Source organism: Sapajus apella, unplaced genomic scaffold, assembly GCF_009761245.1.
Source record: "Sapajus apella isolate SASKATOON/1434 unplaced genomic scaffold, GSC_monkey_1.0 scaffold164, whole genome shotgun sequence".
Taxonomy (NCBI): domain Eukaryota; kingdom Metazoa; phylum Chordata; class Mammalia; order Primates; family Cebidae; genus Sapajus; species Sapajus apella.
The window spans coordinates 1,172,958-1,188,792 of record NW_022437104.1 but is presented as its reverse complement, the minus strand read 5'-3'; the positions used below and the strand labels follow the sequence as shown (position 1 = coordinate 1,188,792).

Genomic DNA, 15,835 nt, shown 5'->3' with positions numbered 1-15,835 from the left:
AGCTACTCGGGAGGCTGAGGCATGAGAATCACTTGAACCCAGGAGGCGGAGGTTGCAGTGAGCCGAGATCATGCCACTGCACTCTGGCAACAAGAGCAAACTTCTGTCTCAAAAAAAAAATTTTTTTTTAAAGACAGTGTCTTGCTATGCTCCCCAGGCTGAAGCGCAGTGGTGCAATCATAGCTCAAGTGATCAATCCTCCTGCCTAAACTTCCTGAGTACCTGGGACTATCAGGCACAGCTCCCATCTCCTTTGGCCAACTTAAGAGCATTGGTTCAGCAATTCTCCCCCTTTTCCTCCTACATCCTCGATTTTCCTCTTTTTTTTTTTTTTTTTTTTTTTTTTTTTTTTTTTTTTGCTCTTTCCCAGTTGGATAAGCATGCATTTATGAAGTTTACAGATAAAACTTTTATTTAAAAAAAAAATCCCTCTTGACCTCACTCTCTTCACCCAAGCTACTGCTCTATATTTCTTCTTATAGAAAAGAAGAAATAGAAATAATTCTTTTTTTCTTCTGTGGAATAGCCCAGAGCTCCATTCTGGTTCCCTTCTGTTTTCTTTTCTGGTTTGTTTTATTTGTTTGTTTTTGAGTAAGGGTCTCATGTTGCCCAGGCTGGAGTGCAGGGGGGTGATCATGGCTCACTACAGCCTTGAATTCCTGTACTCAGTTGGTCCTCCTGCATCAGCTTCTTGAGTAGCTGGACTACAGGCACATACCATCACGACCAGCTAATTTTTTCTGTATTTTTTGTAGAGATGGGATCTTACCATGTTGCCCAAAGTGGTCTTAATCTCCTGGGCTCAAGCGATCCTCCCACCTCAGCCTCCCAAAGTGTTGGGATTATAGTCGTGAGCTACCATGCCCGGCCTCTTCTCTTTTCTGTCACTACATGTGATTGATTTCATATAGTCTTATGACTTTAAATGCCATCTGTCCATTGATGACTCCTAAGTTTTATGTCTTCAGCTCTGACCTCTCCCTTGAACTCCAGATTCTAATCTCCACCTACTCAATATCTTCATTTACATGTCCAATAGGCATCTCAAAGTTATATGTTCAGGTAGAAATTTCTGATCATCTCCCTAAACCTGTCCCTCCCACAGCCTTCCTCATTTTTGTTGAGGGCAACTTCGTCCTTCCATTCTTTCTCTCTCTCTCTCTCTCTCTCTCTCTCTCTCTCTCTCTCTCTCTCTCTCTTTCTCCCTCTCTTACTCTCTTTCTCCCTTTCTTTTTGTTTTGTTTCTTTTCTTAATAGAGTCTCGCTCTGTTGCCCAGTTTGGAATGCAGTGGCACAATCTCAGCTCACTCTAACCTCCACCTCCCAGATTAAGTGATTCTCCTGCCTCAGCCTCTCCCGAGTAGCTGGGACTACAGGCGTGTGCCACCACATCCAAGTAATTTCTGTATTTTTAGTAGAGACGGGGTTTCACCATGTTGGCCAGGCTGGTCTCAAACTCCTAAGCTCAAGGGATCCACCTACCTTGGCCTCCCAAAGTGCTGGAATTACAGGTGTGAGCCACTGCACTCGGCCCATCCTTCCATTTTCTCAGGCTAAAATCCTTGGGAGTCATCCTGACGTCCGCTCTCTCTACCATATCCCGCACCTTATTTGTCAGCAGATAGCATCAGCTCTCCCTTCAGAATATACCCACTTCTTACCATTTGCACTGCTACTACCCTGGCCAAGACAACATTATTTCTTGCCTGGATTATTATAATAGCTTACTAATTGTTGGTCTTCTACTTACACTCTTCCCTCCAGCTCCATTTTATTCTCAACATAACAGCAGAGTGATTCTTTAAAAAAAACTGAGATCCTGTCACTTCTCTATTCAGAATCCTTGGCTGGACACGGTGGCTCACACCTTTAATCCCAGCACTTTGGGAGGCTGAGGCGGGCGGATCACTTTAGGTCAGGAGTTCGAAACCAGCCTAGCCAACATGGTGAAACCTTGTCTCTACTAAAAATTAAAAAAAAGAAAATAGCCAGGTGTGGTAGTGCATGCCTGTAGCCCCAGAGATTTGGGAGGCTGAGGCAGGAGAATTGCTTGAAGCTGGGAGGCAGAGGTTGCAGTGAGCTGAGATCGTGCCGCTGTACTCCCTCCTGGGGGCAGAGTAAGAATCTGTCTCAAGAAAAAAATTCCTCCAATGGCTCTTCATGTCACTCTCCAATCCTTACCATGGCCTACAAAGCCCTATACTGCCTGCCCCCCTCTTATATCTCTGATCTCTTTCTTTCTTTTGCTCTTAGAACCTTTGCACTTATCATTCTCTCTACTTGGAATACTTTTTCTTCTTTCATAGCTATTTCTTCACTCCTGAAGGTTTTCTAAAATTTCATTCTCAATGAGGCTTTTCCTGATCACCCTACAAAAGATCATATGCACACACTTCTGCAGTAGGGATTGTCTAGAAAAAAATTATGTGCACACACATACTTGCATTCCCTAGCTGCTTCTCTACTCTTTTCTCCACAGTACTTATCTACATTTAGTACACTATACATTTTTTTTTTTTTGAGATGGAGTTTTGCTCTTGTTGCCCAGGCTGGAGTGCAGTGGTGCGATCTCAGCTCACTGAAACCTCCACCTCTCAGGTTCAAGCAATTCTCCTGCCTCAGCCTCCCGAGTCGCTGAAATTACAGGTGCCTGCCACCATGCCCAGTTAATTTTTGTATTTTTAGTAGATATGGGGTTTCACCATGTTGGCCAAGCCGGTCTCGAACTCCTGACCTCAGGTGATCCACCAGCCTCAGCCTCCCAAAGTGTTGGGATTACAGGCATGAGCCACCATGCCCAGCTTAAACTATACATTTTACTTATTTAGTTTGTTTAACTCCCCTCACCCTATCCCAAAACATCTATGCTAGAATTTAAGCACCCATGAGGGCAGAGATTTTTGTCTTGTTCACTGCTGTGTCCCTGGTGCCTAGGACAGTGCCTGGCACATAGTGGGCAGTAAATGTTTAAGGAATGAATAATAAAGCCTTTTGGCAAAACAATCTATAAAAATTCAAAGCCTGGCTGGGCATGGTGGCTCATGCCTGTAATCCCAACGCTTTGGGAGGCTGAGGCAGGTGGATCAACTGAGGTCAGGAGTTTGAGACTAGCCTGACCAACATGGAGAAAGTTTCATTGCTACTAAAAATACAAAATTGGCCAGGCATGGTGGCACATGCCTGCAACCCCAGCTACCTGGGAGGCTGAGGCAGGAGAATCGCTTGAACCTGGGAGGCGGAGGTTGCGGTAAGCCAAGATCATGCCATTGCACTCTAGCCTGGGAAACAAGCGGTGAAACTCTTTAAAGCCTTTAGGAAGTTTACAGCCTCTGCCTCAGTAATTACAGTTTGAGAAAACTTGTAATTAAGTAATTAGCAAGACATCAATCATACCTATAGTTTATGATAGCATTAAAAATGTTTACTGGCCAGGCTCGGTGGCTCACACCTGTAATCCCAGCACTCTGGGAGGCCGAGGAGGGCGGATCACCTCAGGTCGGGAGTTCAGACCAGCCTGACCAACATGGTAAAACCCCGTCTAAAAAAAAAAAAAAAAAAAAAATTTTTTTTTAAAAGCCAGGCACAGTGGCTCATGCCTATAATCCCAGAACTTTGGGAGGCCGAGGCAGGCAGACTGTTTGAGGTCAGTAGTTCAAGACCAGCCTGGCCAACATGGTGAAACCCTGTCTCTACTAAAAATACCAAAATTAGCCGGGCATGGTGGTGGGTGCCTGTAATCCCAGCTACTTGGGAGGCTGAGGCAGGAGAATCTCTTGAACCCAGGAGGCAGAGGTTGCATTGAGCCAAGATTGTACTACTACACTCCAGCCTGGATGACAGAGGGAGACTCTGTCTCCAAATATATATATGTAAGCATCACAAAAACAGAAAAAATAATATATGGTAAATCACCATTGTAACATCTTCCAGATCCAGCAGTTAACCAATATTTTGCCACACATTCTGGGTTTTGTTGTTATTGCTAATGCTTTTTAAAGCAAATCCCTTTCACATTCTTCAGTATACATCTCTTAAAATACTTGGGTGTTTTCTTACATAAGCATAATGACATTATGACTCCTGACAAAATTAATGCTGATTTCTTGGCATCATCTTAATATCCAGTCCATTTTCAGATGTTCCTGATTATCTTAAAATGGCCTCTTGTGATTAGTTCAAATCAGAATCCAAACATGGACATTTCATTATAATATTACATTTAATAGCAGAAAAGCCAAAATGTCTCATAAAAGGAAGCCTGATGAATCATGACAGTGTCATAAACAGTAGTTATCTCTGTAGGAAGATGGATGATATGCTTTTTTTTTTTTTTTTTTTGGGACGGAGTTTCGCTCTTGTTACCCAGGCTGGAGTGCAATGGCGCGATCTCGGCTCACGGCAACCTCCACCTCCTGGGTTCAGGCAATTCTCCTGCCTCAGCCTCCTGAGTAGCTGGGATTACAGGCACGCACCACCATGCCCAGCTAATTTTTTTGTATTTTTAGTAGAGACGGGGTTTCACCATGTTGACCAGGATGGTCTCGATCTCTTGACCTCGTGATCCACCCGCCTCGGCCTCCCAAAGTGCTGGGATTACAGGCTTGAGCCACCGTGCCCGGCCGGATGATATGCTTTTATTGCTTTATAATTTTCCATGTTCTCCAAGTGTTCTGTACTGAGAATGAGGGGGTGAAACTATTTTTAAAGAAAATATTTTAATTCTCAGTGGATTTGCCGAAATTGAATTCCATATCTCCCCTCAACTTCACCCTTTTTCTTAGTGATCCATCTTTGATGTCAGCATCCCTTGCTTATTTTGCCTTTTCTAGGTACGAGCTCATCAGCTGGTTCTTCCTCCCTGTGACGTGGTGATCAAGGCTGTTTCTGAGTATGTCAGTTCCATCAAAGATCCCTCAAACCTGGATGTAGTCGGGAAGGATGTTTTCAAACAGTCTCAGGTAAGTTAGCATTCCCCTTCCTAAGAGTCCCCAATTTTCTTACCTTCTTCAACAACACCAGCAGGTCCCTGATCTTTTCTGTGACACCTGTTTTCCTAGCTGCTTGCCTTCTCCATGCTTACAAACCAAAGCTCCAAAATTTCCTTTAAAAAACATTATACAGGCCAGGCGCGGTGGCTCAAGCTTGTAATCCCAGCACTTTGGGAGGCCGAGGCGGGTGGATCACGAGGTCAAGAGATCGAGACCATCCTGGTCAACATGGTGAAACCCTGTCTCTACTAAAAATACAAAAAATTAGCTGGGCATGGTGGTGCGTGCCTGTAATCCCAGCTACTCAGGAGGCTGAGGCAGGAGAATTGCCTGAACCCAGGAGGCGGAGGTTGCGGTGAGCCGAGATCGCGCCATTGCACTCCAGCCTGGGTAACATGAGTGAAACTCCGTCTCAAAAAAAAAAAAAAACATTATACAGCCTGGATTGAACGTGTTCTTTACCTTTTTTTTCTACTGATGACAAAGTAATATAAGCCCATTGTAGGCCAAGCACACACCTCACACCTGTAATCCCAGCACTTTGGGAGACCAAGGTGGGTGGATCACTTGAGGTCATGAGTTTATTCCAGCCTGGTGCGAAACTTCGTCTCAAAAAAAAAAAAAAAAAAAAAAGCCCAGAACATTTATTACATGACCAACCATTGAAATTCTTAAAATGAACTGGATGCAATGACAGCTGCCCTTTTGGGTTTAGGTGTTACTCCTTCACAGAGTCCACGCCTGCGTTCACAGTATACAATTTTTAGGTACATTACATCAACTCTTGTGGTATTTTGTCTTTTAGCCTTAGCACTCCAGTTATACTTCGTTTTATCTTGGGAGGGTAACGACATAGCGTTTACTTCTTAATGCGAGGCTTCCCAAATCAAGACATTCCCTTCGTCACCTCACTTCTACTTTCTGTTTTTCTTATTTATTTACTTATTATTTTGAGATGAGGTCTCATTCTGTCACCCAGGCTGGAGTGCAGTGGAACTATCTCGGCTCACTGTAACCTTCAACTCCCAGGTTCAACTGATTCTCATGCCTCAGCCTCCTGAGTAGCTGGGATTACAGGCGTGTGCCACCATACCCAACTGATTTTTTTTCAATTTTTCATAGACACAGGGTTTTACCATTGTTGGCAAGGCTAGTCTCAAACTCCTGACCTCAGATGATCCACCTACCTTGGCATCCCAAAGTGCTAGGATTACAGGCGTGAGCCACCACACCTGGCCTGTTTTTCTTTTTTAATTACATAGTTCTACACTTGACGTTTTAGAACAAATCATCCATATTTTCTGTATAAAGTATGAGAGGTTTTGTTTGTTTTTCATATGGATATCAAATTGTTCCAGCACAGTTTGCTGAAAAGACTATCTTTCCCTCGTTGAATCGCCTTTGCATTTTTGTTAAAAATCAATTGACCACAGTGTTGGTGTGGGTCTATTTCTGGACGCTGTTCTGTTCAGTTGATCTGTGTGTCTATCCTTTTACCAGTAATACATTATCTTGATTACTGTAGCTTTATAATAAGTCTTAAAATTGGTTAGTGATTCCACCACATTTATTTATTTATTTATTTATTTAGAGACAGGCTGGAGTGCAGTGGCACAAACATGGCTCACTGCAGCCTCAGCCTCCTGGGCTCAAGTGATCCTGCTGCTTCAGCCTCCCAAGTAGCTAGTATTACAGGCGTGTGTCATCATACCTGGCTAATTTTCAAATATTTTGTAGAGATAGGGTCCCACTATGTTACCCAGGCAAGAAATCCTGCTGTGATTTTTATTGGAATTTCATTAAATATATAGATGAATTTGGTGAGCCTTTGAAACTATGAATATTATTTGCCTACTTATTTAGGTCTTCTTTGATTTTTTTTTCATCAGCTAAAAGTTTTATAGTTTTTAGCATACAACTTCTGTACATATAAAAATATTTATATTGGCCGTGGGCAGTGGCTCACACCTGTAATCCCAGCACTTTGGGATCCAGCGGATCACAAGGTCAGCAGTTCGAGACCAGCCTGGCCAACATGGTGAAACCCCGTCTCTACTAAAAATACAAAAATTACCCAGGCGTGGTAGCAGGTACCTGTAATCCCAGCTACTCAGGAGGCTGAGGCAGGAGAATCGCTTGAACCCGGGAGGCAGAGGTTGCAGTGAGCCGAGATCGCTCCACTACACTCCAGCCTCGGAGACAGAGTAAGACTCTGTCTCAAAAATATATAAATATATATATTTATACTTAAGTATTTTATATTTGAGACACCTATTATAAAGGATATATATATATATATATATATATATATATAGGTAGATATATATATATTTTTTTTGAGACGGAGTTTCGCTCTTGTTACCCAGGCTGGAGTGCAATGGCACAATCTCGACTCACTGCAACCTCCGCATCCTGGGTTCAAGCAGTTCTCCTGCCTCAGCCTCCCAAGTAGCTGGGACTACAAGCGTGCAATAGCACGCCCAGCTAATTTTTCTATATTTTCAGTAGAGACAGGGTTTCACCATGTAGACCAAGATGGTCTCGATCTCTTGACCTCACGATCCACCCGCCTCGGCCTCCCAAAGTGCTGGGATTATAGGCTGAGCCACCGCGTCCGGCCAATATTTTGTTTTTTAAATTTCTAATTGTTCATTGCTAATATAGAAACACAGTTGATTTTTGTGTGTTGACCTTGTATTCTATGATTTTTCCAAACTCACTCGTTAGTTCTAGGAGTTATTTGGTAGATTTCTTGGGATTTTCTGTGTAGGTGATTATATTGTCTATGAATAGTGACCATTTTATTTTATTTTCCTGTCTGTATGCCTTTTTCTTCTTGACTTACTGCACTGTCTCTGATTTCCAAATGATATGAATACAAATGCTAAGAATATGTATTCTTATCTTGTTCCTGATCTTTAGAGAAAGGATTCAGTCTTAAGTAGGATATTAGCTGTAGTTTTTGTGTATGTTACCAGGTTGAGGAAGTTATCTTCTATTCCTAGTTTCCTGGATGTTTTATAATGAATGGATGGTGTATTATGGCAATTGCATTTTTCCACATATATTGATAGGATCATGTTGTATTTCTTTAGTCTATTAATATTTTGGATTGATTTTTGAATATTGAATCATCCTTATGTTCCTAGGATGTGATTGTAGTATATTAGTCGCTTTTTGTGTTGCCGGATTTGAATTGCTGATATTTCATTGAGTATTTTTACATTTATTTTTATGAGAGATACTGGTCTATAATTTTTTTGTGCTGTCCTTGATCTGGTATTATTATCAAGATAATGCCAGACTTAATTAAATGAGTTGGCAAGAGCTCCTTCCTCTTCTGTTTTTGGAAGATATTTCAAAATCTCTTCCAAAAATAGAAGAGGAAAGAACTCTTGGTGTTATTTCTTCTTTAATTGTTTTGTAGAATTGGCCAGCAATGTGTCTGGCATGGATTTCTTTGAATTTATCATGTTTAAATCTTCGTGCATCTCTGTTTGTCTTTCACTCTCTCTCTCTTTCCTTCCCTCCCTCTCTCCCTTCCTTCCTTTCTTTTCTTTCTTTTCTTTTTTTAAGATGGAGTTTCACTCTTACTGCCCAGGCCAGAGTACAACGGCGTGATCTCAGCTCACTATAACCTCCGCCTCCCAGGTTCAAGAGATTCTCCTGCCTCAGCCTCCCGAGTAGCTGGGATTATAGGCACCTGCCACCACACCTGGCTAATTTTTTGTATTCTTAGTAGAGAAGGGTATCACCATATTGACCAGCTGGTCTCGAACTCCTGACCTCAGGTGATCTACCTGCCTTGGCTTCCCAAAGTGCTGGGATTGCAAGTGTGATCCACCATACCCAGCTGCTATTATTTCTTTCTTTATTTATTTATTTTTTTTTTTTGAGACGGAGTCTTGCTCTGTTGCCCACGCTGGAGTGCAATGGTCTCAGCTCACTGCAACCTCCGCCTCCTAGGTTCAAGTGATTCTCTTCCCTCAGCCTCCCGAGTAGCTGGGATTACAGGTGCACGCCACCATGCCCAGCTAATTTTTGTATTTTTAGTAGAGACGGGGTTTCACCATGTTGGTCAGGCTGGTCTTGAACTCCTGACTTTGTGATCCACTCACCTCAGGCTCCCAAAGTGCTGGGATTACAGGTGTGAGCCACCGTGCCTGGCTATTATTTCTTAAAATTGATTCTCTGCTCTACATCTTTCTCCTTTCCTTACATGACTTCAATGACACCATTGTTAGGCCTTTTGGTATTATCCTATATATCCCTGAGACTGTTCTTTTTTGTTAATTATTTTTCTCCCTGGATAATTTCTACTAATCTGTCATCAACTTCTCTGTGTCATTCCTCTGCCATCTCTATTCTCTGAAGTGTCAATCCGCTGATTTTTTTTCTTCAATTTTGGTTATTGTAATTTTAAGTTCTATTTTTTAAAAAATCTTTTTTTGTGGATACTGGGTCTCACTATGTTGCCCAGGCTTGGTCTCAAACTCCTGGCCTCAAGCACTCCTCCTGCCATGGCCTCCCAAAGTGCTGGAATTATAAGTGTGAGCCATTTCCAATGGAAATTCTAAAATTTCCATTTGCTATCTTGCTGTGTTGCCTAGGCTAGAGTGCAGTGGTGTGATCTTGACTCGCTGCAACCTCCGCCTCCCAGTTTCAAGTGATCCTCACACCTCAGCCTCCCAAGTAGCTGGGACTACAGGTGTGTGCCACCATGCCTGACTTATTTATTTATTTATTTATTTATTTTTGGTATTTTTAGTAAAGACAGGGTTGTGTTACTCCAAAAGACGGAATTTGGCCAGGTTGGTCTCAAACTCCTGACCTCAAGTGATCCACCCGCCTCGGCCTCCCAAAGGCAAGAGCCACTGGGCAGCCTGCTTAGACTTTGTATCTTGTTTTTTCAAAAGCGTTATGATTACTTTCAACCATTTTTATAATAGCTTCTTTAAAGTCTTTGTTAGATAATTTCAACATAGATGTCATATAGGTGTTGGCATCTGTTGATTGTCTTTTTCCGTAAAACATTAAATTTTTGCTGGTTCTGCCTATATCAAGTATTTTTGGATTATATCTTGGACATTTGGATTATTATTTTCTGAGACCCTTGCTCTTCTTTCAGTATTGTGGGGAATATTGATACATGTTCAGTATCCATTATCCAAAATGCTTGGGACCAAAAGTGTTTTGGATTTTTGTTTTTTAAATTGTGGAATATTTTTCTTGTGCTTATTGGTTGAACATTCCTAATCCCCAAATCTGAAATCCAAAATACTCCCATTGGGCATTTCTTTTGAGCATCATGTTGGTGCTTGAAAAGTTTTGGATTTTGGAGCACTTGTTTTCAGGTTTTCAGATTAGGAAAATTCAACCTGTAGTTTAGTTTTTAGGAGACCATCAACCCATTTAGGTTTAGGCCACCAGTTCTCACCATTTTTCTGTGAGCTGTAGTTTCAATGTCAGAATTTATTTGGATCCATCCTGTATATATACCACCTAGTGGCCAGTCTGAGACTTGGGGCATGGTCTGTCTTTTAATTCAGATCTCAGATTCTATAGGTTGCTGTTTAGTATCAGATCTATGCATGTGTAGCTCATGGGTGAGCACAAGAGTTGATAAACAACTTTATAGGGTGACTTCTTGAACTACTCCCTCTCTGTGATCTCTTCAGTACTTCTGGTTTATTGGACCCTTTTCAGTCCTTCTGCCCTAAAGTCAGGGTTTTCTTTCTTTCTTTTTTTAATTTTTATTTTTAAGAGATAGGGTCTCACTCTGTTGCTCAGGCAGAGTGCAGTGGCTATTCACAGGCGCGATCCCACTACTGATTAGCACAGGAATTTTGACCTGCTCTGTTTCTGACCTGGGCCGGTTCATCCCTCCTTAGGCAACCTGGTGGTCCCTCGCTTCCTGCAAAGTGACCATGTTGATGCTGAGCTTAGTGTGGACCCCCTGTAGGCATAGCACACTACAGCCCAAAACTCCTGGTGGCAAGCAATTCTCCCACCTCAGCCTCCGGAGTCGCTGGGACTACAGGCAAGCATCACCATGCCTGGCTAATTTTTGTATTTTTAGTAGACACGGGGTTTCGCCATGTTGACCAAGATGGTCTCGAACTCCTGGCTCGAGCAATCCACCTGCCTTGGCCTCCCAAAGTGCTGGGATTACAGGTGTGAGCCAACACGCTCGGCCAGAGTCAGGGTTTTAATTGTCCAACTCCACTATGTACTTTTTGTGACTAAGCCCAAGGCCAGGACCAAGCAGTAGGAGGACAGAGAGAGAAAAAAAGCATTGGCGACTAACCCCACCCTCTTGAGACTACTGCTCCTCTGATTGGAGAGGAAGGTTCCTGTCATTCACAGTTTCAGTTTCCTGCTATTTTCTCATTGCCACTGCCGCCACTAAAAGTTTGCTTTCAGCTGGCATGTAAGAAAGCAAAAAAAAAAGAAAAGGAAGGAAAGTGGGAGATTTCTGTACACTGAGTTTTTGGAGACCTCTCTCCTACTCCTCAGGCCAGAACAAAACTGGTTTCTCCTGGAGCTCTCTCTGTCCACATCAGTGGACACTTGTGGATTTTAGGCTACATGTGACCACTCTAGGGGATACTAGAAGAAAAAGAAATGCTGAACTCACTATTAGTTCAGTGGTACTTCGAATCCTGGTCTTCTTCCCTAATCTGCCTGGTACTGGTTACTTTTTTAGAGTCCTCAAATAGCTATCCCTGGTTTTTGGAATTACCTTTAGTAATTGGTTCTATCCCTGGTAGAGTGTGCTTACTTCATTTTATCCAGAACTGAAACCTGTATGAATTTTTTAAATGAATAAAGAGTAAAATCAAGTATTTGATTTGGGGGCATAATTTTCCAACAAAATTTTGTGATGGGACAGGGCACGGTGACTCATGCCTATAATCCCAGCACTTTGGGAGGCTGAGGCAGGCAGGTCACTTGAGGTCAGGAGTTAGAGAATAGCCTGGCCAACATGGTGAAACCCCGTCTCTACCAAAAATGCAAAAATTAGCCAGGGGTGGTGGCAGGCGCCTGTAGTCCCAGCTACTCAGGAGGCTGAGGCAGAAGAATTCCTTGAACCCAAGAGACTGAGGTTACAGTGAGCTGAAATCATTCCATTGTACTCCAGCCTGGGTGACAGCGTGAGACTCTATCTTGAAAAAAAAATTGCAATAGTACAATCTAACATCTGTTACTTCACATATAACTTGCTAGCACAATCATAAAGAGAGGTGGTTTGTGTTTTTTTTTTTTTTTTGAGAGAAAGTATACTTAGACTTTATTTTTTCCAAGGGATTACATTCTTTTGATATTCAAATCATTCTCTTTTCAAATGCCTTTCTTGCCGTTATCTTTTGTCATTCTCTCTTGAACTGTTACAACTGTACCAGATCCTCATTTGTCTGTGGCTTCTAGCATGAAGTAAGCAGTCCTCCATCATTTTCCTTGACTTTAGAAAATCCTGACCCTTATGACAGATTTGCTAATTTACTTCGATTTACATTATCCTTTCAACTGTTTGCATCAGACGGTTAGGAAGGGACTGACCCACAAAGAAATAACTTTCTTCTGGTAATTTCTTTGGTAGGGAGAGATGTTAGCAAGTCATGCTGTGTAAGTAGTGAATGTTTTTAGCTTACAGCGTCATAAATTTTGGTATTTGGATAATGATTATTCTTAATTATGAGGACCCCCCTTTTAACTAAAAAGACCCCAAAAATTGGAAAATAGAGATGTCAATCCTAATTCCACTCTACTCTTGTTTATATGTATGTTTTGATAAGGTAGCTATCTCCCTGTAAAAAAATTTAACCTTTATTCACTTACTAATGTATCTTAGCCAGGCACAGTGGCTTACGCCTGTAATCCCAGCACTTTGGAAGGCCAAGGTGGGCGGCTCACCTGAGGTCAGGAGTTCAAGGTCAGCCTGACCAACATGGAGAAACCCTGTCTCTACTAAAAATACAAAATTAGCCAGACGTGGTGACGTTTGCCTGTAATCCCAGCTACTCGGGAGGCTGAGGCAGGAGAATTGCTTGAACCCAGGAGGCAGCGGTGGCAGTGAGCCGAGGTTGCACCATTGCACTCCAGCCTGGGCAACAAAAGCAAAACTCCATCTAAAAAGAAAAAAAAAAAGTATATATATATAACACCATTTTTCATTGTTGCTGTATAATTTTTACCAAATCATTTTTGATAGTCACAGAATTATGAGGAGAGCTCTCCTAAACAAACATATAAGAACTCTTAGATAATAATGTCAAGGTTAGGGATTCTACCTTACTACCTGTGCCTTTGTGGATCTCTAAAAGAAAGGGTATGACTTGCCAGGTGCGGTGGCTTATGCCTATAATCCCAGCACTTTGGGAGGCCGGGGCAGGCAGATCACCTGAGGTTAGGAGTTCCAGACAAGCCTGGCCAACATGGTGAAACCCCATCTCTACTAAAAATACAAAATTACCCGGGCGTGGTGGTTCATGCTTGTAATCCCAGCTACTTGGGAGGCTGAGGTAGGAGAATCGCTTGAACCTGGGAGGCGGAAGTTGCAGTGAGCAGAGGTCACGCCATTGCATTCCAGCCTGGGCAACAAGAGTGAAACTCTGTCTCAAAAATAAAGGGGATAAGACTTGATTATATATCATCACGGAGCAGCAAATACTGAGAAAGTTCTTTTATGTGTAAGGTCCTGTGGTAGGCACTAGGATATAAATGTGAGGAAACCATTCTGTGTCCTCACAGAACTTGAAGTTAAATGGGGAGGCAGAAGCGAATAAGTAAGTACAGTAAAGAGAAAACACAGAGGAGGAGAGGGTAGTCCAGAAAGGTTTCATGAAAGTGATACCCCTTGAAGGAAGAGTAAGTATTTGCCTGTCAGGGCACAGGGCATAGTGGTACATTAAGGGAAGTACATGTAATTCAGTATATCAGGGGATAGGGTCACAGATCTCTACATATTGACATTGAATAGTCTGTAAGACATGTTGTTAAGTACAAAAAGCAAGATGAAAATAACATGATGATACTGTTTCACTTATGGAAAAAACAAAGTCATATTGGTGTCCATATATATGTGCGTGCATAAACACATAACATTGTTGCAAGTACATCTACCAAACTGGTAACATTATTCACTTCTGGAGAAGGGAGTGGGTGGAGAAGTAGAGCTACTGAGGGGACTCTACATATGGTTTGTGTTTTTGGCATCCCTTTTTCTTTCACCCCTGTCCCCGAGAACCCTTTTTTTTTTTTTTTTTTTTTGGAGGCTGAGTCTCACTCTGTTGTTTAGGCTGGAGTGCAGTGACATGATCTCAGCTCACTGCAACCTTCACCTCCGAGGTTCAAGCGATTCTTGTGCCTCAGCCTACTGAGTAGCTGGGACTACAGGTGCACGCCGCCACACCCGGCTAATTTTTTGTATTTTTAGTAGAGACGGGGTTTCACAATGTTGGCCAGGGCTAGTCTTGAACTCCTTACCTCAAGTGATCTGCCTGCCTCAGCCTCCCAAAATGCTGGGATTACAGACGGTAGCCACCAGAGCCAGCCAGTAACCCTTCTTTCAAAGTTATATAAAATTCAGCTTTCTGGAAAAAGCAGAGCCTTTTTTTTTTTTTTTTGAGACAGAGCCTCACTCTGTTGCCAGGCGCCAGGCTGGAGTGCAATGGCACAATCTCGGCTCACTGCAACCTCTGCCTCCCAGGTTCAAGCAATTCTCCTGCCTCAGCCTCCCGAGTAGCTGGGGCTACAGGTGCACGCCACCATGCCCAGCTAATTTTTGTATTTTTAGTAGAGACGGGGTTTCACCATGTTGGCCAGGATGGTCTCGATCTCTTGAACTCATGATCCGCCCACCTCGGCCTCCCAAAGTGCTGGGATTACAGGCTTGAGCCACTGCGCCCGGCCCCATTTTGTTTTTAAGTTAGGCTGGAGGACCTGGAGACCTCCTCGACTCTTGTGTTTGTGTACATGCATGCATGCAATTAAAGAGGACTCGAGAGACCGGGCGTGGTGGCTCACTCCTGTAATCCCAGCACTTTTGGAGGCCGAGGCGGGTGGATCACTTGAGGTCAGGAGTTCGAGATCTGCCTGGCCAACATGGTGAAACCTCGTCTCTTAAAAAAAGAGACCTAGAATGCTGTATAGATCGTGGAGTGTTAACAATCACAATCTAGCCGGGCATGGTGGCACACGCTTGTAGTCCAGCTACTCAGGAGGCTGAGGCAAGAGGATCACTTGAGCCCAGGAGTTCAAGGCTGCAGTGAGCTATCATCACACCACTGCACTCCAGCATGGTCAACAGAGGAGACCCTGTCTTTAAAAAAATTTTTAAATAAAAGCAAAAAAATATCACAGTCTATGAGAGAGCACATTGTACATGCTTTACAGTTTTCTTACTTAGTATATATTCTGACTTCCTATAAGAAATATTGTTTGTTGTAGTTAGTAAATGAATTTTATTTGTAGAGAATACTCAACACTAGGACTGTGTGGTGAATGAGACACTCTTATACATTGATGGTGATAGTATAACTTGAGTTTGTGAAAATGATCGCACCCTTAACCTAGTGACTACACTTCTAAAAATTTGCCCTGTGAAATAACCCAGGAAACTTACATAAAAATATGCCTACATGAGAGATTTATTTATTTATTTATTTTTGAGACAGAGACTTACTCTGTTGCCCAGGCTGGAGTGCAATGGTGTGATCTTGGCTCACTGCAGCCTCCGCCTCCCAGGTTCAAGTAATTCTCTGCCTCAGCCTCCTGAGTAGCTGGGATTACAGGCACCCGCCCCCACGCTGAGCTAATTTTTGTATTTTTAGTAGAGAGGGTTTCAC

General features: G+C 42.7%; 1 protein-coding gene across 1 annotated transcript in view; it reads left to right on the top strand.

The window, feature by feature from the left end:
- The window catches only part of FAM120C (family with sequence similarity 120C), a 110,818-nt gene that overhangs the window by 30,495 nt on the left and 64,488 nt on the right, over nt 1–15,835 (top strand). The window contains exon 4 of the mRNA XM_032266988.1: nt 4,830–4,958. Within this exon, the coding sequence (XP_032122879.1) occupies nt 4,830–4,958 (129 nt within the window). The remainder of the gene's footprint in view (nt 1–4,829; nt 4,959–15,835) is intronic.